The sequence below is a fragment of the Pinus tabuliformis genome, chromosome 7 (genome assembly GCF_031772625.1).
Source record: "Pinus tabuliformis cultivar Carrire ecotype Pingquan chromosome 7, CPIR1, whole genome shotgun sequence".
In the NCBI taxonomy this organism is placed as follows: Eukaryota; Viridiplantae; Streptophyta; class Pinopsida; order Pinales; family Pinaceae; genus Pinus; species Pinus tabuliformis.
In genome coordinates this window covers 288,645,966-288,672,777 of record NC_142293.1, presented here as the reverse complement: position 1 = coordinate 288,672,777, position 26,812 = coordinate 288,645,966, and the positions used below count along the sequence as shown (strand labels likewise).

Sequence of the window (26,812 nt, the reverse complement as noted above, 5' to 3'; positions counted from 1 at the left end):
ATTGTCTGTTTATAGGCTTATGATTGAAGCCGACATTATCCCAGATCTCATAACTTTGAACATTATCATCAATTGTCACTGTGAAACAGGTAGAATGGATTATGCATTCAAAGTGTTTGAAGGAATGGAAGCACATGGGTATGTTCCAAATGTCGTAACCTTCAATACCCTCATCAAAGGGCTTTGCAGGAAATTCAGAGTCGAGGACGCTATCAAGGTTTTCAACCAAATGAGGAGCAAACAACAAGCTCCTAGTCTTGTTACTTATAATACCCTAATAGATGGGCTCTGCAAGGCCGGGAAATCCCACGAGGCGTTCGGGTTGTTAGCTGTTATGCTGCAAAAGGGCCATAAGCCTGACACATCCACATTTAACTCGTTCATGGATCGGCTATGCAAAGAAAGTAAGCTCCAAGAAGTCAAGAAACTATTGTATCTGATGATAAAAGAGGGTTGTAATCCCAATGTTATTACATACAGTATACTTATTGATGGTTTATGTAAGGAAGGCAAGTTGGCTGAGGCGAGGAAGCTCTCTCTGAAATGTCTGACAAAAACATATTCCCTGATGTGGTCACATTCAGTGCGCTTATTGATGGTTTATGTAAGGAAGGCAAGTTGGACGAGGCGATGAAGTTCTTCTCTGAAATGCTTGACAAAAACATATCCCCTAATGTGGTCACATACAGTGCGCTTATTGATGGTTTATGTAAGGAAGGCAAGTTGGACGAGGCGATGAAGTTCTTCTCTGAAATGCTTGACAAAAACATATCCCCTGATGTGGTCACATGCAATGCGCTTATTGATGGTTTATGTAAGGAAGGCAAGTTAGACGACGCGATGAAGTTCTTCTCTGAAATGCCTGACAAAAACATATCCCCTAATGTGGTCACGTACAGTGTGCTTATTGATGGTTTATGTAAGGAAGGCAAGTTGGCTGAGGCGAGGAAGCTCTTTTCTGAAATGCCTGACAAAAACATATCCCCTAATGTGGTCACATGCAATGCGCTTATTGATGGTTTATGTAAGGAAGGCAAGTTGGCTGAGGCGAGGAAGCTCTTTTCTGAAATGCCTGACAAAAACATATCCCCTAATGTGGTCACATGCAATGCGCTTATTGATGGTTTATGTAAGGAAGGCAAGTTGGACGAGGCGATGAAGTTCTTCTCTGAAATGCTTGACAAAAACATATCCCCTAATGTGGTCACGTACAGTGCGCTTATTGATGGTTTATGTAAGGAAGGCAAGTTGGACGAGGCGATGAAGTTCTTCTCTGAAATGCTTGACAAAAACATATCCCCTGATGTGGTCACGTACAGTGCGCTTATTAATGGTTTATGTAAGGAAAGGCAATGGCAGGAGGCCACCAGAGTGCTTCATGAGATGCTGAACAAAGGGTGCAATCCAAATGTTATCACATACAGCACTGTTATTGATGGTCTTTGCAAAGAAGGCAAGCTTCAGGAAGCTCTCGGGTTGTTAGATGTTATGGTGAAAATAGACATTCCACCTGATCAAATAACATACAATACACTTATAAATGGATTTTGCAGAGCAGGTAATCCGGAGAAGGCAGGGGAGCTTCTTCGAGAGATGCCAGAGAAAGGTTGCAGGCCTGATTTAGTTAGTTATAATACATTAATACACGGGCTTTGCAAGCATAATAGGATAGACGAAGCTCACCAGATCTTCTATGAGATGCAAGGCCAGGGTCAGAATGGACTCTACAGAGTGGGTAACCTGAAGGAGGCAATAAAATTATTCGAACAGATGAAAGACAGAGGTCATAGGCCTGATATGGTTACATATGCCACCATCATGGACGCACTATGCAAGGAAGGCACACGCCAAAACGCCAATAGAATATTGGATGAGATCTTGAAAAAAGTTTGATACTTGTGTTGTGACATTAAGTTGTAAATAAAAGCTTCTGTAACGATGTTGCTGAAATGCACCTCGCAAGATTTAGTAAAAGGGAGTAAATTGCAGTTGATGAAGTACAGGGATGACTTTGGTAATAATGCACTATCTGAAACAGGTATGGTGGCTGAGTTGATCAAGTGGTACACATGGAATTCCAATAAGAGTGCATCAGGTGTTTAATATTAGGAGAGGATGTTACAAATCATAGGAGTGGTGAATTACAAATTGATATGATATTTTCTTAGTCATGACATTGTTTCAAAGGTGGTTAATAGATATATAAGGATTTCAAAAATATTATACAAAGCGTTAGACTTTTCTTCAGTTTATATTGTCTGTCTGAAGTGGTCCTGAGGAAGCGTTTTATTGGAGTTAGTATTTAGAAAATCGCTTCCAATAGTCGCAACTTCTAATGTAGGCAAAACAGATAGACTTACTGTTATAGCACCTATTAGTATAAGACTTGCCGGCAGCCATATAAAATACTATCAAGTCAGTTTTATGCGTGAAAATTGATGAACTGGGTTTGGTCTACTCATGGCTTGCTCTACCAGTTAGTGAGTTACTGTTGCTGAATTGTTCATGGTTAGTTTTATGTAAAAACTAAAATAGATGGTTGATCAATCGGCTGTCAAACGCATTCAGTAATTAATTTTGTTTGAGAGTTTGACATTAATTATCACTTTCCCTGAGGTCATGTAATTTATTAAGATTCACCGTAATAAATGTGACCTAGCAACATGGGGATTTGCTTCACTAGGTTTGGTATTATTGCATTGAAGGTAGTTTGACTCTATGAACACTATGTACTTTAGAGGCTACGTGGCAAAACAGTCTACAAGAACAGCATGAGAGTATGGAGGCAGAGATAGGGCATTATTCACAGTATGATGGCAGAGATCAGACATACTTTGTGGCTATGTCATGATTTAACTGTCCTAATTAGTTGCATGCATATATGAAACTCGAATGGCAGTACACAATGATCAAAACCTTACTGTAGATTCACTTCTCACAGGCTGTTAAGTTCAACTAGTTTAACTTCCTCTGCATGGCTAATGTGCAATACTAGCTCCAAGCTTTGCTTCTTACAGGACATATGATTAGAATATACAGAAATTTGGATTCACAGGTCACAGGCTGTTAAAATCAATTAGTTTAACTTCCTCTGCATGGCCAATGTGCAATACTAGTCTAAGCTTTGCTTCTTACAGGAAATATGATTAGAATATACAGAAATTTGCTTCTGCCACTAGTTGGTGAATATAATATAGTCTTTGCTGGAAGTGAACACCGTCAGATTTGTCTACTATATATTGCACTAGACATATGATTTGCAATCTCGTGTTTTTTCGTTTCTAGTCTTCAATGGGTGTGGCTTGGGGAACTTTGATTCCAATAGCTTTGGGATCTCAGAAATAGTATAGCTCAGTATATATTTATAATATTATTTGGGATAAAAATTGAAATGTTTGGTTTGCTTAATGTGAAATGCCAGGGAGCAACATCTACAAGAATTAAAGATAAGTGTCCTTCAAGAATTAGTCAACAGGAATGACAGGTATTGATCAGCTATTGATCTGTTGTCTTCATTCAAAATGAAATCCAATTTTATTATTTTACATCATAGGTTTCTTATTGAAATGTGAGAATTCTAATAAAGAAAGATATAATTTCTAGATTTCTTTATGTTTTTGTTGTATCCGATCATATTGTAATTTTATATAATCCACACGAGAACTTGCAAATTTGGTGCGACATGGAAATTCCATACAAAGAACGAAGTTCAGGATGGGTAGGTATGAATGTCTTGTGTAGTTAATGGAGGTTACAAAACAAGAAAGAAATAGGATGGGTAGGTATGAATGTCTTGTGTAGTTAATGGAGGTTACAAAACAAGAAAGAAATGAAACCGACAACAACCATACAAGTAATAACTCAGGATTTACGTGGTAAATGTTAAAACTTTCACTGAGTGTCAAGGAAACATCCACGGGGCAAGGGATTGGATTTTCTATTCAATCAATGAAATAATTCCCCATTGCAATAGTTCGGGCATTCATCAGTTTTATATCAGCCTCCATAGTTACATAACTGCCGATTCGGTATGAAACTGACTTGCCAATAACTAAAACAATTTATCCAAATTTACATTTACATTCATTTGTTGTCAAATTACCAACAAACTCCACCTTGACAACAATTTTCCTAATCCCTTGCCCATGCCCATTCATCATCTTTTCTGCAAGCCAAGAGAAGCTAAACACCATCGCAGCTTCTCTGATCCGAATGGAAAATGGTATCAACCCATGGTATTCATCCACCCATGGAATTTATCTATGGTATTGTAAGTAGCATCCACCCATGGTATTGTAAGTGACATCCACCCATGGTATTCATTCACCCATGGTATTTTCCCATGGTATTGTGACATCCACCCATGGTATTCATTCACCCATGGAATTGACCCGTGTTATTGTGACTTCCACCCATGGTATTCATTCACCCATGGAATTGAACCGTTGTATTGTAACTGAGAAATACTATAAGTAACAAGTCACATTTTGTAAAAGGACAGATTGTCCACCACAATGTAGTCCTTACAATTATTATTTGTTTTAATAAAAAAATCTTTGTGGTTTTGTTTATTAGGCATTCTACTCGTTTTCTTTTGGTAATTTCAAATTTTCAGATCTTGGGGGTCTCCCTCCGAAGATACGGATCAGTGGTATCAGAGCGGTCTGTTTTTTCTCTGTTTTTCTTTGCATGTCCCCAATGAGGTCGGGATATAAGGAGTTAGGGCTTGAACTGGTCGAACTTTTGCAAGACCAGGGCCTCCCATGGCGGATGAGAAGAAAGATGAGGGGGCAAGAGATCCTATCAAAATCTTGCTCGAAGAAGCCCTCTAGCAACAAAGGAACGCGACGATGGACAACTTTTCCCAGATCCTTCAGCGGCTACCCAAAGGCGACGTATCGGCTTCCAGCAGCTACTCTGGAAAGGCCACACCGTTTAAGGTACAAGTTAATTTTGAAATCTCCATCTTAGAGGGTTGATAGATGCAGAGGTCGTAGATAAATGGTTAAATCTGCTAGAGGGTTATTTTTCTGTTCATAAATTTTCGAGTCGAGAAATGATTGTTTTCACTCTTCTCAAAGCAGCCCCCCACGTTAAGGACTGATGGGAAACCTACTGCGAGCAGAAGGATGGAAGTACATACTCACTATTTTCAGCCGCACCCACTTGGGATTCATTTCGGGATTCCGTCAAGGAGCAGTACTACCTTGTCAAAAGCTATGAGGACAAATACATCAAATGGACCATGCTGCGGCAGGGAAGGGACCAAGATGTGCCGAAGTTCACCAACATTTTTCATACCCTTCGCACACCGCTGGGTATCAAGGACTTTGAGCTGCATTTGGTACTCAAATACCGCGACTACCTACACAGATACATCCAGGAAGAGATGGAGTTCCTAAACATCTCCTCGCTCGGCATAGTGTACCGATACATTGTAAAAATCGAGAAAAAGTTCAAATAGAAGAAGAGAGACTTTGGATCTGCGAATCCGAAGACCAAAGGACAAAGCCAAGGCGGGGTGGCCCAAGACAACCCGTCGAAGCCGCAAGAAAAGAACAACACCATGAAGTCAAAGAAGGACACAGGAAAGTGGTGCGAGTTCCACAAGAGCCCCACTCACAACACAAGTGAGTGTCGGACCAAGCAGTCGCTGGTGGCCGAGTTGAATGCTTCAAAATCAGATGCATGTTCCGACCCTGGGTTAGAACCCGACAAGGGGAATGGCAAAGGGAAGCAAATCATTGATGCGAAGCCCAGCGTCACTGTGGCCACCGCCAAGATCCAGAAGAATGAGCCCGAAGATCCAGAGGAGGGGGAGCATCTTTTCTATTCACAGATGTGGGTGAAGGGTTTGCCGCTGCAATTCATTGTCGACAGTAGCAGCCAAAAGAACCTCATTTCAGCAGAGGTCGTGAAGCGGTTGGGCCTACCAACTACACCACACCTGCAGCCGTACAGTATCGGGTGGCTTCATGAAGGAAGATATCTGAAAGTTTGCCAGCAGTGCCGCCTTCCCTACAACATCAAGCCCTTCACAGATGAGGTATTGTGTGATGTTACACCTCTGGATGTTTGTGATGTATTATTAGGCTATCCATACTTGTGGAGGCGACATGCTGTGTATGAGTCAAGGCCTCGTGCTGTCATTATTTCGTTGAATAATTCATTATACAGGATACCAGAGGTAGCCCCACCTACCGCCACTTCTTCGATCACTGCTAAGAAAGGCAGCAAGCTCATTTCATAGAGTAGGAAATTCATTTTCTATCTGGTTCACTCCCAAAGTGAGGGGAAGATCGTCACCACATCCATGACCCCCGTGAAGGGTTCCTCCACAAAGCAACAGTAGCAAAGGGATATGATCATGATAGAACGCAGGAACAACTTCTCCTCACCCATAGGGGTACCACACAAACTTCAGGTGGGCAACAAAGTCGGGTTGCATCTGCAGAAAGAACGCCTGACAAGAGCCCATCAGAAACTCAGACCACTCCGACAGGGTCCTTACACCAGTATCAAGGCTACGGGAAACAGTGCTTTGGAGCATAGCATTCCCCCATTTCTTCGCTTGCACCGAGTGTTCAATGTGGACCGTCATCAACCATACTTCCCACCATTACTGGACACATCAGAGATTGCAGAATAGCTCACCAAGGACCAAGTTCAGCAGCAACTTCCTCATCTCATGGAGGAACTCAACGCAATGGGGACCATTGCTTCCAAGGGGGAGGAATGATCCAGGTGGATGTTGGTGGCCACCCACCTATCCCATTTGGACCCCCACAACTGTCTCTTTCAGTTTTCGCAATTGTAGCACAATTTACTATTTTTAGCAGTTTTCTGGGTCCTGAACTTCTGAAGCCATTTTGAAGCTATAAACAACGTTTTTGGGGACATCTGGGAGCAACATGGGTCCATGGACTGATGTTGATCTTCCTAAAGTTATAGTTCTCGGATAGATCTTTCTAACGAGCTATTGTACGCGTCAAACGGAGATCGGGTGCCAAAGTTACGACCTCGGGAAATTGATGTACCAATTTACCCAAACGGGGCCCACAATTTGGCGTTTCATCTTCTAGGGTTAGGTTTTGGGATGTGAAGGGCTTTCCATTGTTTCTCAACAATAAATAGGCCTTCGAGCCTCATTGTAACATAGTTCATAGGCATGTAGCCGCCACATCTCTTCTCAGAGATAAGCTACCATCACCCTAGTTGGTTTATTTCCATTTCTGTTTGTAAGCATATTTTAGTATTTTACAGTAATGAAATGAAGTATTATTTCTGTTGCATCTCTGTATTTATGGTTATCGCACCTCTATATTTATGGTTATATCTGTAATTTGTTGCGTTCTTGTTTAAATCCGGATCATTCTCTACTGTAACTGGCTTTGTGAATATGTCTGCACAATTCTCTTGTGTATGGACCTTTTGAAGAGCTACTTTTCCGCCATCAATGACATGTCTCAGAAAATGATACCTTACATCAATGTGCTTGGTTCTGCTATGATAGGTAGGGTTTGTAGCCAAGTGAATAGCGCTTTGACTGTCACAAAGTACATTCACTTTCTCCTGCGTCCTTCCAATCTCATCAAGTAGACCCTTTAACCCAAATTGTTTCTTTACTAGCATCTGAAGCAGCTATATATTTTGCTTCGATAGTGGACAACACAACTGTTTCTTGAAGCTTTGACATCCAACTAATTGCTCCACCTGCAAGAGTAAAGATATAACCTGTAGTAGATCTTCTTTTGTCCAAATCACCTGCATAATCAACATCTACATATTCGCAAACTGATTCTTCACTACCATTAAAGATGATGCAATGGTCACTTGTGCCTCTTAGTTATCGAAGCACCCGTTTCACTGCTCGCCAATGTTCTTCACCTGGATTTGCCATGAACCTGTTGACAGCTCCAACTGCATGTGAAATGTCAGGTCTCGTAGATACCATCGCATACATTAAGTTGCTTACAACATTTGCATATGGTACATGAGATATATACTGCTTTTCTTCATCAGTTCTAGGACTCAAAACCGAAGCAAGCTTAAAATGGGAAGCTAATGGAACATTAACAGGTTTCACATTGTTCATACATAACTTTTCAAGTACTTTCTCCACATACTTCCACTGTGATAACCAAAGCTTACCATTTTTCCTGTCTCTGTGTATCTCCATGCCCAAGATATGTTTTGCTGCTCCAAGATCCTTCATATCAAACGTTCTAGAGAGCCGAGCATTTAAATTGTTGATCTCTTCCATGCTTTTGCTTGCAATAAGCATATCGGCAACATACGAAGCTAAGATAATGAATATGCCATTGAAACTTTTGAAGCATACACAATGATCATACTCACTTCTAATAAAGTTCTGGTTCACCATGAAGGAGTCAAACTTCTTGTACCATTGTCTGGGAGACTGCCTCAGACCATACAATGATTTCCTGAGCTTGCAAACTAATCTTCTGCTACGACCTTGTACAAAACCTTCTGGTTGTTCCATATATAACTCTTCATTCAAATCACCATGTAGAAACGTTGTTTTAACATCGAACTGTTCTAACTCAAGGTTAAGTAATGCAGTTAGTGCCAACATAGTACAAATAGAAACAAGTTTTAGCCGTGACAGTGCTGGCATTTGAAGGGTAATTGCTCATAGTCTAGCTCCTGGATGTGCATCTAGTATGCTGAAGTAAGTTTAATTTCCTCTGGCAAACCTACTTCCAGATCAACCTCCATGCAGATCCATGTGCATGTGTACTGATCCTTTCGCACTGCTTGATCAATATACCTTCCAAGCGAGTTGCCGATAGCTTGCATTGATTTTTGATTCCAGCAATGTAAAGGAAGATGAGGTAGGCGGACCCAAATTGGAACGACAGACGACACATACTGGGCTGGGTCGAAATCAGGGGTCCATTTGTTCAGGTATAAACCCTGAGGCCCCATGAAGTATGGGCCATTTTTGAAGATGAGATTTTTATCCTCAAAGCTTTCAAACACGAATACATAGAATCCTTTTCCTACAAAGTGGCTCTTGATTCCTTCTGATATGAGCGACGTCCAATTCCTCTGCACCCAAGCTTCAACGGATTTGGGAGAAGGCCAAAGCTTGGTAAACTTTCCTATGAGTCCTCTGTTTACAAGATTGACTGCTGATCTACATGTTTCTACAATTGGCAATTCCACAATTGGGATGCAGTCCAGCTTTTTGACGAATTTTCGCTGAGTCTCAGACAGTGGTCTCTTGAGAGATCCGGCGATGAGCTTCTTGAATGCGAGGAGTTCGGGCAGGGGAGGTGAGGGGTCGGCACCCCCGCCGACCTCCATTGGAGTTGCAAACCTGTGAATAGGTCTCTGTGGCGGTGATGTCTAGGTCACGGGCTGCGCCTCGCAGCGCAACGAAAAAAATGGAGTAAGAGTGCACATTTTTTTTTTTACTTCAAATGATTTCCAATGGAGCTTTTTTTCTCCCTAACAAATTTTGACTAGGAAGCAGTTAAGTTATTTATTTTATTTCAAGTTATGATTAACTAAATAAATAAATAAAAATAAATTAATAAATAATTACACTAATTGTAAGTGACTGAATGTAATTAGTACCAAAAGATGTCCCAACATTATAATGTTATATATCAACACAACTATAATTAACTCTTAAAATAATTCTATTCATTTATTTTAAAAGATATATATAGATTGATCATGTATGTAAGTGTATTTCCATTTCTTTTAAAAAATTGAAGCTTCATATCATGTACAATTTGCAATACATATAAACAACAACTTTACATGAAATAACAATCTTAACCCAATATACTCACTTATCTAATTTTTTATATTTGAATTTTAACCGGCTTAGATCCAACTCCAGATATATCAAGCGCTCTTGAGGTGCAAACATCTTTTCTGAGTGAAGAAAGGTGTGCACCTCGAGAGATTTGATCTATCTCAGAGCTTGATAGGTTCAGAGTTAAGATAGATCTAGGTTGGTTTAATTATTAATTTTATTTTTTTAGTTTAATTTCTATTTTATGTAATCTCACTAAGTCAAAATGTTTTAATTTACAACTTGAGTGGGCCTAATGGTTAAGAGCATGTGTTTCCTCCTAAGAGGTCACAGGTTCAAAACCAGATGGAGGTAGAGTATGTATGCCTTTGTACACATTAACAGCCAAATTGTTGTGTGGAGGTGGGTCCCTTGTCCCACAAACAAGGGGTCTCATACACAAATTTGGTGACCTTAAAAATGGATAATATATATATATATTCATGTAATTTGACTGCGTCAAGATGTCTAGATAACATAATATAAGATGACATTACAACATACCTTCAATATAGAGATGGAAATTGTCCCTTGGCCCAAAAATATAATAAATTAAATTAAAAAAAATATTTTGATTGTGAAATGAGAGGTGGTTTTGGGCATGTTGTTGGTATTGGCCCATATTATAGTATGGTTTATATCCATGGTAGTATGGTTTATAAAATCCATGGTAAATTGGTGGTGACTATGGATATACTTATTTATTAAATTTAAATATGGTTACAAAATCACTATTCTATTTTATAAGGTAAAATGGATCTTAACTTAATGGTGCTACTTAAATATTTTATATATTTTAATGTAATAATTATATTATGATATGATTTTTTTATTAAAAAGGTTATTCTTAATTTTATTAATAAAAACAAAATTACAATCTAACACATTGAATTTTATTACTTTTATTTTTTTATAAACACTACAATATCTTTTTTTTTTCCCGTAGAAAAAAGTCGTAATTTCTATTAAGTCAAAAGAAATTACATTCTGTAGATGTCTGAGCATATGCATAATGAGGCTGGCTGCCTCTCGGACAGTAGCAACAAAATAAAACAGTTTGTTTCAACCATGTACAAAATAACACAAAAGATCCCCTGATTTTGCTTCCACGCAGGGAGTTTCTCGAGAAGCCTTTTCTTCCTTTTTACTGTCACCAAAAAATCTAGCCTCCAACTGAACTTGTTGATTTGGCAATACCTGTACCTGTTCAATTCTTTCAACATTTGATTTTAAAAGAGAAGATTTATCAAATGTTACATCTCTGCTAATGACTATCTCCCACGATGTAGGATCCCACAACCTATATCTTTTCACTGCATAGTCATACCCAAAAAAGACATAACATTTCGATTTTGGATCTAATTTTGAACGCTGCCTTTTAGGAATAAGAGAATAAGCATCACAACCAAATATCCTTAATTGTGAATAATCACAAGACTGACCTGACCAAATTTCTTCAAAAATTTTACAATTAATTGCTACTGAAGAAGATCTGTTAACTAAATAACAAGCAATGGATACTGCTTCTGCCCACAACTCCTTTTGCAAGTTAGCATTGCTGATCATGCTTCTGGCTTTTTCGATAAGAGTCTGATTCATACGTTCAACAACATCATTTTGCTGAGGAGTATAAACAACAGTTTTGTGTCTAACAATTCCTTCATCCTTACAGTATTGTTCAAATTCTATTGAAGTAAATTCACCACCATTGTCAGTTCTTAAACATTTAATTGATTTCCCTGTTCTTTTCTCTACCATTGTTTTAAATTGTTTAAAGACATTGAATACATCAGCTTTTTTTTTTAGCATAAAGACCCAAATTTTACAGGAGAAATCATCAATAAACGTTAAAAAATATAGAGCACCTCCATATGATACAATAGGAGATGGTCCCCACAGATCAAAATGAATATAGTCTAAAATATCTTTACTATTATGATTCCCAATTTTTAATCTCTGTTAACACTGTTTTCCATACACACAATGTTTACAGAAATCCAACTTCAAGGATTTCAAATCAGGAAGTGATTTATGTTTGATCAGTACTTGAAGACCTTTCTCGCTCATGTAACCCAATCACTGATGCCATAAGCGAGTACCTTCTTCTTCTTTTCTAACACAATCGCTGCCTCACTGACCTGAGTACTTCCTTTGAGTCTGTAAAGATTTCCTACCTTTTCTGCTTTCATAACAACTAGGGCGCCTTTAAAGACTTGCAGCACTCCATTCTGACCTGTAAAATTATAACTATTTGAATCCAACACTCCCAAAGAAATCAAATTTTTCTTCAAATCAGGTACATGTCTAACACTAGTTAATGTTTTAACTATGTTATCATACATTTTAACCCTGATATTTCGCATCCCAACAGTCTGATGTGTTACATTATTACACATAAACACAGAACTACCATTTACATCTTCATATGAAGTGAACCAATTTCTGTGAGGACACATGTGATGAGAAGCACCAGAGTCTAACAACCAGCTTTCTAAACCCTGAGAGACATTACATACAGGTGCAATTTCATCTATCATACATAATTCTTCAGCAGATAAAACTTCGTCTATCATACCTGAATCAACCTGATTTGCTTCCTTCTTCGGGTTATCAGACTCTTGTCGTTTCCAACAGTGTTTATTCAAGTGTCCAATTTTATTGTAGTGCCAACATTTTTCCTTACACTTCTTTCCCTTTGATTTAGATCTGGAAGACCCCTTTTTTTTTTCTTCTCTTTCGTTTGACCGTCCTCTAGCTATCATGGCTTCTGATGCACTCGTTTCAATACTGAATTTCCTTCGTACTTCTTTAGACAAGAGAGATCCTACAACTGATTCAAATTTCAAAGAATCAGCAGTGCTCAAACTGATTGAAGTTACGAAGTGGTCCCATGACTCGCGCAGAGAACACAACAAGGTTATAGCTTTGTCTTCTTCCTGAATTTTAACTTCCATATCTGATAATTGGCATATAAGTGTATTAAAAACATTCAAATGTTTTGCAACTTTTGAACCCTCCTTCATTTGAAGACTGTACAGTTGTCTTTTCAAATAAATTCTATTTGTTAACGACTTTGTCATATATAGTTTTTCCAGTTTTTCCCATAAGCCTAAATATATTTCAAATGTGTTTTTAACTAAATCATAAAGAAAACAAAAATTGTGTTTATTAAATTCTAATTGTTTAATATTTGAGGAATTTTTAAACCTAATAAATTGATCTATACATTGAAAAAGGTGATTTAAACAACACAAAACTACAATTTCGTTAAAAAATAAATTTCTTAATTCTTAAAAAATAAAAAATAAAATAGTTAATAATAATGGTCATTTAAAAAAAATACACATATATGAAATAAACATTTTTCTAAATTTTAATTTTCTATATCAAACAAAAATAATAATAATAATGATTATATTTATTAATAAATTAAACAAAAAATGACTCAAAATAATCTCAATATATAATTTTAACACACACACACACACATATATAAACACTTTTCTAAATATAAATTTAGTACACCACCACATATAAAAAATAATTATATATATTCATAAATTCAAACCAAAACTAATATATTTATATAAAATAAATATAAAAAATAGCATTTAAAAACAACTATTAAAAAATAACATTTAAAAATAATCATTATTGAAAAGTTCAATTCTTTAATTATAAGTATGATCAGAGTGCTATTTAAGGTTTCTAAAATGTAAACCAATTGATGATCAAACGCATCGCCCACTCAGAGTACAAGACATATTTCAATTTCTTATTCAGGGTAGAGACTTATATTCTATTCTAATATCGCGAAGTTTCTAGGAGCGAAATGTCTAGATAAGATATTAATAACTTTTTCAAAATATTATAAGCCGTCAAAAACACATTCTTCACTCTTCAAACCATGTTATGCCAAATGGTCATTTAAAAATTTTCAACGTATTTAATGACTAAAATGGCTTTGACAGGCAAAATGCACGTCAAATTCCAACTCTGCTATCAAGGACCCTTTGAAAACAACCAACCAATTCTTGTACGGATCGGTCTTGTACAATGCTATCAAGGACCCTTTGAAAACAATCAACCAATTGTTGTACGGATCGGTCTTGTACAATGCTATCAAGGACCCTTTAAAAACAATTAACTGATTCTTGTATGGATCGGTCTTGTACAATGCTATCAAGGACCCTTTGAAAATAATCATTTTTTTAAAGTAATGATTTATTACTGGAGAAGCCTAGTTTTTGACCAAATTCCTAATATTCAAGCCTATGGCCTTGCTATTGCTATGCAATTCATGGTAATGTTAAATTCTTAAAGTAAAAGGATGAAAATGAAAGATTCATCATTTTACTTAAATTTTTAACATTACCATGAAATGACTCAGGGTGTTTGAGAGTAGTTCCAAACTCATTGAGTGGAGAAAGTAGAATTTTAGATCCCACTCAAAATCTAGCAGACTAAACAGTTTTTTAGGATTTCAGGATTTGGGGATTGCAATGTTTCGATTGGATTTTGTCATGTACGAGGGTATGGAACTAGCATATAATCAAGAGCACCAATCCCTCTATGTATCTTGATGTTAGTGGCATTGATTGTTGAACTCCTCTATCATGATCCTACTAAAAATGTACCCATCACTCAAACAAAATCTTGAATTGACATTCTAAGCATTTTCTATCTTATTTTAATGCTTAGAGGGTGATATTGATGACGAAGATTCCAATATAGGCAAAGATTTTGATGATATGTATGTATTGGTTGTAGCATGTTTTTTTTTGGATGCTAGAGGCCATCTAGGGCCTTTTTGTTGATGTATTTTCGGTTCAGAGATGGATTGCACTCGGTGTTATTTTGGTTATTTGCACCCTTACATGCTATATAAATGAGAACATTTGCTTATTTGTGTATAAATGGTTTGGATTCATATGGATGAGCATTAATACATAGTTTTTTGTATGTTTGTTTAAATTTGAATATTAAATGTGTTTTTGGTTAACCGGTTTTTTGGTCCAATTTTTTTTACCGGTTTCGGTCCAATCCAATCAATTCCCAGTCCTAGGGGCCTGCTGGTTTGATGACTGGTCCAATTTTGATAACATTTATTTGTAATGCATATGGCTTATTTCTTTCAAATGTTTCATTTCCCTATCACATTAATTAATAGTCAAACCAAAACTAAATATGATCTTCAACGATGCAGAAGATAAGTATTACTTGCCATTGGAAGGAACGAATGCTTCTTCCTTGAAGCATGGTTGGAGTCATCACTTTATGTTTCTTATGTCACTTTGAAGATGTAATTTGTGGTGACAATAAGATTGTCTATTCAGTTTTGTGCAAGTGAGTGACACCTTCAATAATATCTTAGTCATATGAAGAAGGTATGGGTTATTGCGTGTTTCTTTTGATAAGTAAACATAACTTACCATGAGAATGAATAAATGTTTCGTCCTTGAATTATGGTTGAAGTTATCACTTGATATTTCTTATATCACTTTGAAGATGTAATTTGTAGTGGCAATATGTGGGACATCCAAAATAATTTTTAGTCACATGAAGAAAGTATAGGCTTTATTTTCTCATCAAGAAAGCATCATAAATGTTGTCATGTTGATGCTATTCTTTGGAAGCCATTAAATCTTTTGTTGATTTATGTTGTTTAATGAATGAATGTTGGTTGTATGTGAGAAGGCAATTGTTAGTTTCAAGAGGAAGAAATGGAGGATTAATGTGAAACAAAATCCCAAATTATGAATATGTGAGAGTATTTTTGACTTAAAATGATGGAAATCACACTTTGTTGGTTCCCAAGGTGTTTTAAATACAAAAATGAGGTTAATTACTATTTTAGGATTTTAAAGTATCTTTCACCCAATTGTTTGTATGATAACACTACTTTACCTTCGTAAATATATCCATCATAAAAAAACTTATTTCAGCATTAGAATACTATAAACTTTATGATAAATTTGCATCTTTGATTGAATACATTAGAGATGTTGTTTTATGAAGTTTTCTTCTTCGGAAATTAAATTTACATTGTTAAGTTATGGGTATCCATGGATATTTTTTGAAGGCATGAGAGCCTTTTGGTTTGCAATTAGACTTCCATCTTTCATGTTTCAAGTAGAATGCCATGTTGACAAGAAATTAAAATAATGGTATGCAAAAATTCTTGAAATAATGATATAGTAGAAAAGATAGACAGAAAATTTGGAGGCACAATGCAACAAGATGTATCATTTGGTTATTAATTTGGTAAGGAGTTTGCGATCAACAACTTCTTTGAAAGGATGTCGATTGGGTCATCTCCAGATGAGGGAAATGAAGAAGAGTTTGTTCAACAAGCCCTTGGAAATGTGGAAATGGAATGCTTGGCTCAAGAGATAAAGTCATCTATGGAGGAACATATTGAAGCTAACAATGAACATGCTTTCACTAACATTTTCTTATGATTTGCAAAGTAATTTTGATTTTAGGCTTGTTTAATAGGATATATACAAAGTCAACACTTTTGGTATTCCTTTGTGAGGTAAAATCAAATGTTTTTAATTGGATTGCCTATTCTTAGTAGTGACAATAGGATTGTCTATTCTTTTTTGCGCAAATGTGTGACATCCAAAACAATAATAGTCATATGAAGAAAGTATAGGCTTTCTTTTCTCATCAAGAAGTCATCATAAATATTGTCATGATTGATGTCATCGACTCTCTATGGTTTTTGGAAGCCTTGGAATCTTTTGTTGATTTATGTTCTTTAATGAATGAATGTTGGTTATATGTGAGAAGGCAATTGTTGGTTTCAAGAGGAAGAAATGGAGGATTAATGTGGAACAAAATCCCAAATTACGAATATGTGAGAGTATCTTTGACTTAAAATTATGGAAATCGCACCTTGTTGGTTCCCAAGGTGTTTTAAACACAAAAATGAGGTTAATTGCTTTTTTAGCATTTTAAAGTATCTTTCACACAAATGTTTGTATGATAACACTACTTTACCTTCTTAAATATATCCATCATAAAAAAACTTATTTCAGCATTAGAATACTATAAACTTTATGATAAATTTGCATCTTTGATTGAATACATTAGAGATGTTGTTTTATGAAGTTTTCTTATTCAAAAACTAAATTTGCATTGTTAAGTTATGGGTATACATGGAATTTTTTGAAGGCATGAGAGCCTTTTGGTTGGCTTGGCAACCATTTCGCGTCCTTTGTTCTTGGGTTTCTGTCAATTGGTAATGTCTAGGGCGTGGGATATAATTTGTGTAAATAATGGTGTCTGTTGTCACGTGAATTGTTCAGTGTGGGTTGAAGGGCTCCTATGGGTTGGTTTTCTTGGGTGTTTGAGAGTCTTCTGTGTCAAGGGTCTTATGTTTTGTGTGAATATGAGTATTTGTTTAATGGTGTTGGAGAATGGACCCTCTGTAGAGGCCACTGCGACCTTTGTCCAACACTTTGGTGCTTCTATTGAGTCTAAGGTTTGTGTCATGAGCATTGGGGATGATATAGTGGGTTGGAGCTTTGGTTCTGGGATGTATGTGTCTGGTCTTTTCTCTTGTTTTTCGCAGGCAGAGGTATACATAGTAGGTACTCCAGGTGCGCTCTCCCGGTCTTTGTCATGCCATCACATCAACGAATTCATTGTAGGTAGGGAGAGGGGGCAATGGTCCAAGAGGGTAGAGAGGAGTGAGGCTTTTCTCTCATGACTCGGCTGCCACTTACTTCAATGCAATTCTGCTAGAAACAAGGAAGGAAATTCACAAAATTTAGACTCAAGCTGGTGTGGAGAGACAATCCCACTTAGATTTAGAAATCTTAGAGGATATGTCGACTTGGTTTCTTAATATTGGGCACACAAGGGGCAGGAAGAAGCAATATCATAACTCAGTGGCCCTGCACTAGCAAATGAAGACATTGTTGGGTTTGTTCCTGAAAGACAAGCAAGTGGAGCGGTCTTGGAGGACAAAAAAAGAATGCTCATGAATCAATGCGTATGCTTGGACAAGATTGATTCTTGCCTTGCCCATGTGGAGGGGCACATTGCATGTGAATTTGATAGTGGGAATTTGCTAGATCCTCCAGATTTGAGTGCGAGGGTACCAGCAACAATATCTTCTTTAGATAATGGTTAAAGTTCCTAGTGGCTGGATTTGTAGTTCTACGTTCTTTGTGTTTTGGTTTTTCCTAGTCAAAAGGGCTTTCAACTTTATGATGTACTTAGTTTTATTACTCTGTGTTGGTCATGGTGTAGTGTTCAGTCTTATGAATTTTGTGGCCATGGTGTGGTGTTTAGTCATGTGAATTTTGTATCAGGGATGTATGGAAATATGTAAGACAACTAATGGTGATGGTTTGAGGAGGATTAATCCTGATTTTTTGACATTACAAAGCATTAATTTACAAAAATAAAGTTGCAAGTTGGAAGCTGTTTTTTTTTGTTGTTTTTCAATAAGAAAAAAACCAACAGATTTTTATTAGTAAAACGATGTTTATAGATACAATATATGCCATGTTCTTATCCATTCCTCTTGATAGCTAATACAATTTAAATCTATGATCAACATAGCATTGTATGTCCTGTAACCATATATTTGAGATATACATCTTATCCATTTTGTGACTATGTACATCTAGTCGTAACCTATAAAAATTTAAAATTGTAGCAAAAATTAGTCTATCAGGTAGCCATATATAGATGCCTTACATCATATAAGCACATTAAGTTGGTTTTCTTTATATATATTGTGTTAGTAACAAGAATGTAATTATTTGTCAACGTTTCAAATCCCAACAGGGATCCATCATCAGGACAATTATTGAATGATAATAGAAGAAGAGCTTAGTGAGAGGCAGCTCTTCTTTCTATCTTTATTCTAAAATTTTAGAGTAAAATGGTCTCATTCCATGTATCCCCTCTGTATAGGGTATAATTTTGGATTTCAGGCATCTATGGTTCATTTCTTCTAAGTTGAATCTCGGAGTACCCACAGTAATGATCATACTTGTCAACGTTTCAAATCCCAACAAGGATCCATCATCAGGACAATTACTGAATGATGATAGAAGAAGAGCTTAGTGAGAGAACTCTTCTTCTATCATCATTCAGTAATTGTCCTGATGATGGATCCCTATTGGGATTTGAAACTTTGACAAGTATGATCATTATTGTGGGTACTCCGAGATTCAACTTAAAAGAAATGAACCACAGATGCCTAAAATCCAAAAGTATATTTGTGTACGGAGGGGATACATGGAATGAGACCATTTTACTCGAAAATTTCAGAATAAAGATAGCAAGAATAGCTGCCTCTCACTAAGCTCCTCTTCTATCATCATTCAGTGATTGTCCTAATGATGGATCCCCGTTGGGATTTGAAATGTTGACAAGTATGATCATTACCGTGGGTACTCCGAGATTCAATTTAAAAGAAATGAACCACAGATGCCTGAAATCCAAAATTATATCCTTGTACGGAGGGGATACATGGAATGAGACCATTTTACTCGAAAATTTCAGAATAAAGATAGCAAAAAGAGTCGCCTCTCACTAAGCTCTTCTTCTATCATCATTTAGTAATTGTCCTGATGATGGATCCCTGTTGGGATTTGAAACGTTGACAAGTATGATCATTACTATGGGTACTCCGAGGTTCAACTTAAAAGAAATGAACCACAGATGCCTGAAATCCAAAATGTAATTATTGTTGAAAAGAAGAGGATGTTATAGTCTTAACACCATGCAACCAACATCAAAAATATGACCATGCACGAAACAACAACTTTGGGACAACATATTCACATATCTAATTTTTCATGTTTGTTTTTTAAGAACTACTTCCTTTTCTGACATTTTAATATGTTGGATATATATATATATATATATATATATGATGATGATGATGATGATGGTTAACGTCCACTGAGACCAAATTGGTCTATCAGACCTACAATTTTCTTAACTTTTACTTGTCTGGCTCCTCGTCTTTCTTGGCGAGATTGGTGTTGTAGCTTTCTTTTTTTTCTCTACGGTCTTCCAACTTCCTTTATCTTGCATCTCCTTCATCTCTTCTGGTTCTTGGGACATTGGTGTCTTAGCTTCGCGATCTATTGTGTTCGTTCTTTGAAAATAGTTGGAGAAGAAGTTTGGTTTAGGAGATCTGCTTTGCTGTTAAATGAAGATTTATTTTCTGCGGTATTCGAATCCTCATAACTGTTGATTTGTTGGGGCGGGCTTTCTCCTTGGCTTTTCTCTATGAGCAATGTAAATAGATTTGCACATGGTTAATGTTATCTAATTCATGTATGATGATTTTTTTTATATATTGATGATACAATTTTCTTTTGTTGTATTAGTGTAATAGTTTTCTTTTAAATTAAATTAGAGAAATAATGGACTAGTGTCAATGCATCACTATTTTTTCTTTATATACTATTAATATAATGTTGTTGCAGTAACTTAATTTCAAACATACTTAAATAATAAAATAATTAGAGCTAACTCAACTATTACAAAATGGGATAGAGATGTAAACACATTTTTATAAAAGGTAATGACTTGCATAATTAACACCTATTCCATTTTAGAATGCAGATTTCCACAATGTATGCAACCCTATTGACCACTATTATGCGCCTATATGAGTCCGTTCTTGGTCGTCTTCACGCGGCTCATGGGATGTCTGATTTCATCTGAAGCACTATTGGGGTTAAACAGGGTTGTCCACTGTCCCCTACCCTGTTTGGGATCTATATTGATGAGTTGGAGGCATTTCTACACGAGCATATCCATAACACTGATGGTTGCCTTCTTCACCAGGTTCTGATATCTATTCTACTCTTTGTTGATGATTTGGTCCTCCTCTCCTCATCCCCAGAAGGGTTACAAAGGTAGGTGGATGCCTTAGCTCTATTTTGTGATCATTGACAGTTGATGGTCAACCTGGGTAAAACCAAGGTTATGATATTCAATTAAGTGAAGAAAACCTTAGATCTTCACTTCCTATTCAGAGGAGAGGTATCTCGATCAAATATGTCTGGCCCTATATATGCAGAAGGCTCTTAGGTTCCATGCACATATTCTTCAGCCTCCCATCAGACTAGACCCCACACAGAGGATCACGACATTTTTCAGGGTACTACCTTCAGATAGAGGCAATAAGAGACCAGTTGATACCAGTACGTATCTAGACTCTAGATCAATGAGGATCCGTGGGACCTCACCCCGCCACACGAGATCTTAGCAGCAAATATGTTCCTAGGAGATGGACTAGGTCCTCCAGACCTCAGTGATGCGCGAACCCCCCAAGGAACAATTTAGTGGACAATCCGCACTTTCCACCAACTCTTCATCAGGCCAACAGACTTTGTTGAGTTTCTTCAATGTTCTTCATTCAACCTCGAATGTTAGGAGAGATGGGTTAATCCTCAAACCTATTAGCTCCTAGATCTTCTTTGCTAGGGCTAGATGTTTGTAACACCCTCCTCCCACATCTACCCAAGCAATCGGCCAACTGGGGTAAACATGCGACGAGAGACCACTGTGATAAGATTCAACCTCCTTGGTGACTTTAAGGAAATGGAATCGACAGAACATCACATACAGTCATCCAACATCATCCAAATAACCTTAGGGAGACAAATCAACCATTTAGACTGCCTATCCTTGGGTCCCACTGTTGTTTGAGAGACTTAAGGGCATGATAATGCTCCCTAGACACTTCCCAGGCAAGTTAGTTTCAGGACTAACGCTCCCCAGACACTGCTCAGGTGCTTTATAACACTTCCCAGACATTGCCCAGGCGAGTTAGTCTCAGCACTAATGCTAGAATTTCGGGATTTGAGCCACCTTTTTTGGCCCAGAGCCCGGGACATTGCCCAGAATGGAATGATCACTTAGAATTAGTAACGATGCTAGGAAACAATGATGCAAAAGCAATAATATGAACAAGATCATCACTAGGCCCCTACTAGCCATGATAGACATTTTGTTAAACATATCATCAACATGTAACCTACATGTGTAAACAACAAAATTAAGTGTAGGGATCTCATACTTATCTGAGAATCGCTATGAACCATTGTTCCCTCATGCCATTTGCTGCATTATCCTCCATTAACTCATAAACACATTATCCATTCATATACAAGTAAAAACATGTTGAGAGCCATACATAGCTGCTGTCAAGAAATGTGCATATAACCAACATAATAGGAACAAAAATACAATAAACATATCAACCATCAAATCCATAAATACATCAATACCTTTACACATGAAAATCAAGGGAATGGATTTCTCATTAATGAATAAAATGAACCAACCAGAGATGGGACTACTACGTTCCACCCGACCATAGAATAGCTGAGCCAAATCTTTCTTTATCCATTCACCCCCGTGCCATATTCCAAGCATGAATGTGGGATCTCATAGAACACATCAATCAAAACTCATCCAGGGCTTTCAGAGTCCATCCACCTCAACCCATCAAATAATGATTCTACCTCACAGTCGGACATCACCAAAAAACATCATCAGATTGGTCTCCATCCAAGCCTTCCAGGGCTTCCAGAGCGTTTGTCCAACCAAGGATTCCAGAACTAGTAACTCAACCCACAGCTTATGAAGGGCTTCTAGAGCGTTTGTCCAACCAGGGCTTCCTAAACTAGTATCTCAACCCACAACTTATATAGGGCTTCCAGAGCATTTGTCCAACCAAGGCTTCGAGGACTAGTAACTCAACCCACAAGGGCTTCCAGAGCGTTTGTCCAACCAGGTCTTCTAGGACTAGTAGCTCAACCCAAGCTGTTACAGGGCTTCCAGAGCGTTTGTTCAACCAGGGCTTCCAGGACTAGTAACTCAACCCAAGCCATTACAGGGCTTCTAGGTCTAATAACTTAACCCAAGCTAAGGAAACATGAGAACCAACCAAAACAAAGCAATGAAAGTAAACCCACAATCACCATGGATATCCACGAAATGGCAAGGCTAGGCAATCCACCGTCGATCCAGGCAATCCTCCATGTCAATGATAGATCACAACCAAGAAACCACATGCACGTGCAATGCATGCCAAAACTAGGGAAGAAACCATACATGCAACTCGATACCTACAAGAAAATATGATGTAGTTACTGATGTCGATGCCCTCTTGCGCTTTCCTGCTCTTCCTTTGCCTTCTTGCTCCAAGAATCCAAGTATGCCACACCCTCCAAGAGTGCTCCAAGAAAACTCTAAGTAGCCAAGAGTATGAGAGAGAGGGAGAGAGAATAATGAGAGAGCTCCAAAATTGAACTGATAAAAGCTTACCAACTGATCCTCATAAGCTTTTTTATGAATGAGGTCTCTATTTTCTTTATTTTCCTTCATTTTCCTCCTCACATGCAACCTGTGACCTTTCACCTTCTTTTTCTCCTAATTTACATTATTTTAATAAATAAATGTGCCAAAATGCCTTTTAATGCCTTAGCCATTGCCTTTGCCAATTTCCTTAGCCATAAACAATCAAATGAACACCCCTTAGGATGTCTTGCCCAACATTCAGCTTGGAATACGTGTCCCAGTCATCCATGGTTATTGTTTTTAACATTTATTACATGGAATTTTATAATGTTGATTTACTTCATGCATTGTATCTTTTTTAGGAGACCGTTTGGTTCTCCTGCTTTGTATGAACATCATTGTACTCAACATTACCTTTGACATACTTTGTGATCATTAGTTAGACATAAACATAATTATCTTATCTTATCTAACTTCCTCTCTCTCTCTCTCTCTCTCTCTCTCTCTATATATATATATATATATATAACATTTTGATAAATTTTTAGGTTTGACAAAAAATATATATTTATACATAAATCTTTGTTCAATGAAAATCCATAGTTATTGAGAAATATTCACATACATAATTATGGAAAATTCTTCATCATCAATTATATATTTATGGTTACTTATAATTTTTTTTTTTTTTTTTTTAAATTTATAATTCTCTTCGCATTTTCTTATGGAACAAAAAAACATATGAGAATTTAGCATGAAAAAGATATATATTTTCAATTTAAAGAAAAAAAAATAAAAAAATAAAAATAAAAATAAAAAAATAAAAAAATTATTTACGAGAGATTTTTCGGCGTAAATCACAAGATCTATCATTTGTCGACGCGTTTCGAACCAACCAGTGTGGTTCATCGTTCATAAATCACAAGATCTATCATTTGTCGACGCGTTTCGAACCAACTAGTGTGGTTCATCATCAAGACGATGAACCACACTAATTGGTTCGAAATGCGTCAACAAATGATAGATCTTGTGATTTACGCCGAAAAATCTCTCGTAAACCTGATATGGATCACAGAAGCCTCAATTCAACAATTGAATCCCTGCACGGAGAAGCCATTGCATCCAAGGTTCATCATTTTGAACGGGCACGCTTGCAGGTTTCAAGGTTGAAAAAAATTTATTATAAAAAATATAAAAGTAATTTTAAGAGTAATTTTAAATAAAAGGAGTTGATGTCCCGTGCAATGCACCCTCAACTCAAATAAATTTCTCTCTCGCAGGTTTTTGGGTCCTCCTCGCTCGCCCGACATGGCGGCCACTACCACGAGGAACGCAATGCTCTCCCTCTACAACAATAACATCTCCATTAATCGGCTCTCCTTCCGCACTTTTAATGCCACTGCAGACACGCACATTATAACACTCTGTTGCACCAACAGACTTCAAGTCGCACTGGACACCTTCAATCACCTGCTTTGACCTAAATCCATCCCTGCAATCTTTTCGACGGAATCAACATGAATCGCCATTGTCTGTAAACAGGTTGATGATTGAAGCTGACATCCTTCCAGACTTGATAACTTTGACGATTATCATTAATCGTCATTGTGAAACATGTAGATTGGATTATGCATTGCAAGTGTTGATAATTCGTCATTGTGAAACATGTAGATTGGATTATGCATTTGAATGGAAGCACATGGGCATGTTCCGAATTTTGGAAGCACAAAAGGCTTTGCAGGGATTTCAGAGTTGAGCATGCTATCAAGGGTTTTCAATCAAATGATGAGCAAAGGACAAGTTCCTAATTTTTTTACTTATAATACCCTAATAGATGGGCTCTGCAAGACTGGGAAATCCCATTAGTTGTTATGCTACAAAAAGGCCATGAGCCTGACAGAATCACATTTAACACTCTAATGGACCGGCTATGCAAAGAAAGTAAACTCCAAGAAGTCAAGAAACTACTATGCAAAGAAAGTACTCAAGAACTCAAGAAACTACTGATGATAAAAGGGGGTGTAATCCGGGTGTTATTACATACAACATAAGAGGAAGCTCTTCTATGAAGGGTTCGAGAGAAATATATGTCTTAATGTTGTCGCATATATTAAGCTATTTGATATATAATAAGCAGAGAAATATATGTCCTAATGTTGTCACATATAATAAGTTTATTGATGGTTTATGTATGCTTATTGATATATAATAAGTTTATTGATGGTTTATGTAAGGTAGGCAAGTTGGACGAGGCAATTTTTTTTTTTTTCTGAAATGTCTAAGAGAAATATAAACATATCTCTAATGTTGTCACATACAATGTGCTTATTGATGGTTTATGTAAGGAAGGCAAGTTGGTCGAGGCAAGGAAGCTTGTCTCTTAAATGTCCGAGGAGAAACATACAATGGGCTTATTAATGGTTTATGTAAGGAAGGCAAGTTGGTCGAGGCAAGGAATCTTATCTCCGAAATGTCCGAGGAGAAACCTATAATGTGCTTATTAATGGTTTATGTAATGAAGGCAAGTTGGTCGAGGCAAGGAAGCTTGTCTCTGAAATGTCCGAGGAGAAACATACAATGGGCTTATTAATGGTTTATGTAAGGAAGGAAAATTCGTCGAGGCAAGGAAGCTTGTCTCTTAAATGTTCGAGGAGAAACCTATAATGTGCTTATTAATGGTTTATGTGAGGAAGGCAAGTTGGTCGAGGCAAGGAAGCTTGTCTCTGAAATGTCCGAGAGAGAAACATATGCCCTGATGTTGTCACATACCGTGCACTTATTGATGGTTTATCTAAGAAAGGCAAGTTATAGCAGGCGAAGAAGCTTTTCTATGAAATGTCCAACAAAAACATATACCCTAACGTTGTTACATACAATGCACTTATGGATAGTTTATGTATGAAAGACATTGGCAGGAGGTCACCAAAGTGCTCCATGAGATGCTAAATGAAGGGTGCAATCCAACTGTTATGACATACAGTACTGTTATTGATGGTCTTTGCAAAGAAGGCAAGATTCAGGAAGCTCTCGGGCTATTAGATGTTATGGTGCAAATAGGCAGTACACCTGATGAAATCAGGTGGATTACTCTTATAAATGGATTTTGCTTTGTGGTTAATGTGGAGAAGGCAAGGGAACTTCTTCGAGAGATGCCAGAGAAAGGTTTCAGGCCTAACGTAGTTAGGTATAATACATTAATAGATGGGTTTGCAAGCATAACAGGACAAACGAAGGTCAACGGATCTTCTATGAGATGCAAGGCCAGGGTCAGAGCCCTAACGTTCTCACATACACCATATTGATGAATGGACTCTATAGAGTGGGTAACCTGAAGGAGGCAATAAAATTATTAGAACAAATGAAAGATAGAGGTCATGTCTCTGATATGATTGCATATGCCACCATCATGGACGCACTATGCAAGGAATGCACACCCGACAAAGCCAATAGAATGTTGCAGCTGATCTTCAAATGAGTTTGATATTGGTACTGTGACATACTCAGCCACAAATAACACCCTCTATAACGATATTGCTGAAATGCACCTGGCAAGATTTAGTAATAGAGAGTAAATTGCAATTAATGAAGTGCAGGGGTGATTTTGGTAATTATACACTAGGTAGGCAATTTGAAATAGGTTTGGTGGCTGTGTCGATGAATCATCAAGTGAAATTTCCAGAAGAGTGCACTGTG

General features: G+C 37.2%; 1 protein-coding gene across 1 annotated transcript; it reads left to right on the top strand.

Moving 5' to 3' along the window:
* The first annotated feature begins 428 nt into the window (after positions 1-428).
* On the top strand, positions 429-26,421 carry LOC149247005 (uncharacterized). Its single transcript, XM_089443098.1, has 6 exons — positions 429-1,658; positions 1,731-1,887; positions 24,740-24,777; positions 24,954-25,060; positions 25,723-25,857; positions 26,069-26,421. The coding sequence occupies exons 1-6, from the start codon at positions 544-546 to the stop codon at positions 26,419-26,421; spliced, it is 1,905 nt and encodes a 634-aa protein (XP_089299224.1). The 5' UTR covers positions 429-543.
* The last annotated feature ends 391 nt before the right edge of the window (positions 26,422-26,812 follow it).

Excerpts from the sequence above, each read along its gene's own strand:
- LOC149247005 (XM_089443098.1), top strand. The coding sequence starts at position 544 with ATGTCTGACAAAAACATATTCCCTGATGTGGTCACATTCAGTGCGCTT. Across the intron at positions 1,888-24,739 it reads TGGATGAGATCTTGAAAAAA|ATTGGATTATGCATTGCAAG; the intron begins GTTTGATACTTG and ends TGAAACATGTAG. Across the intron at positions 24,778-24,953 it reads AGTGTTGATAATTCGTCATT|ATGGGCTCTGCAAGACTGGG; the intron begins GTGAAACATGTA and ends ATACCCTAATAG.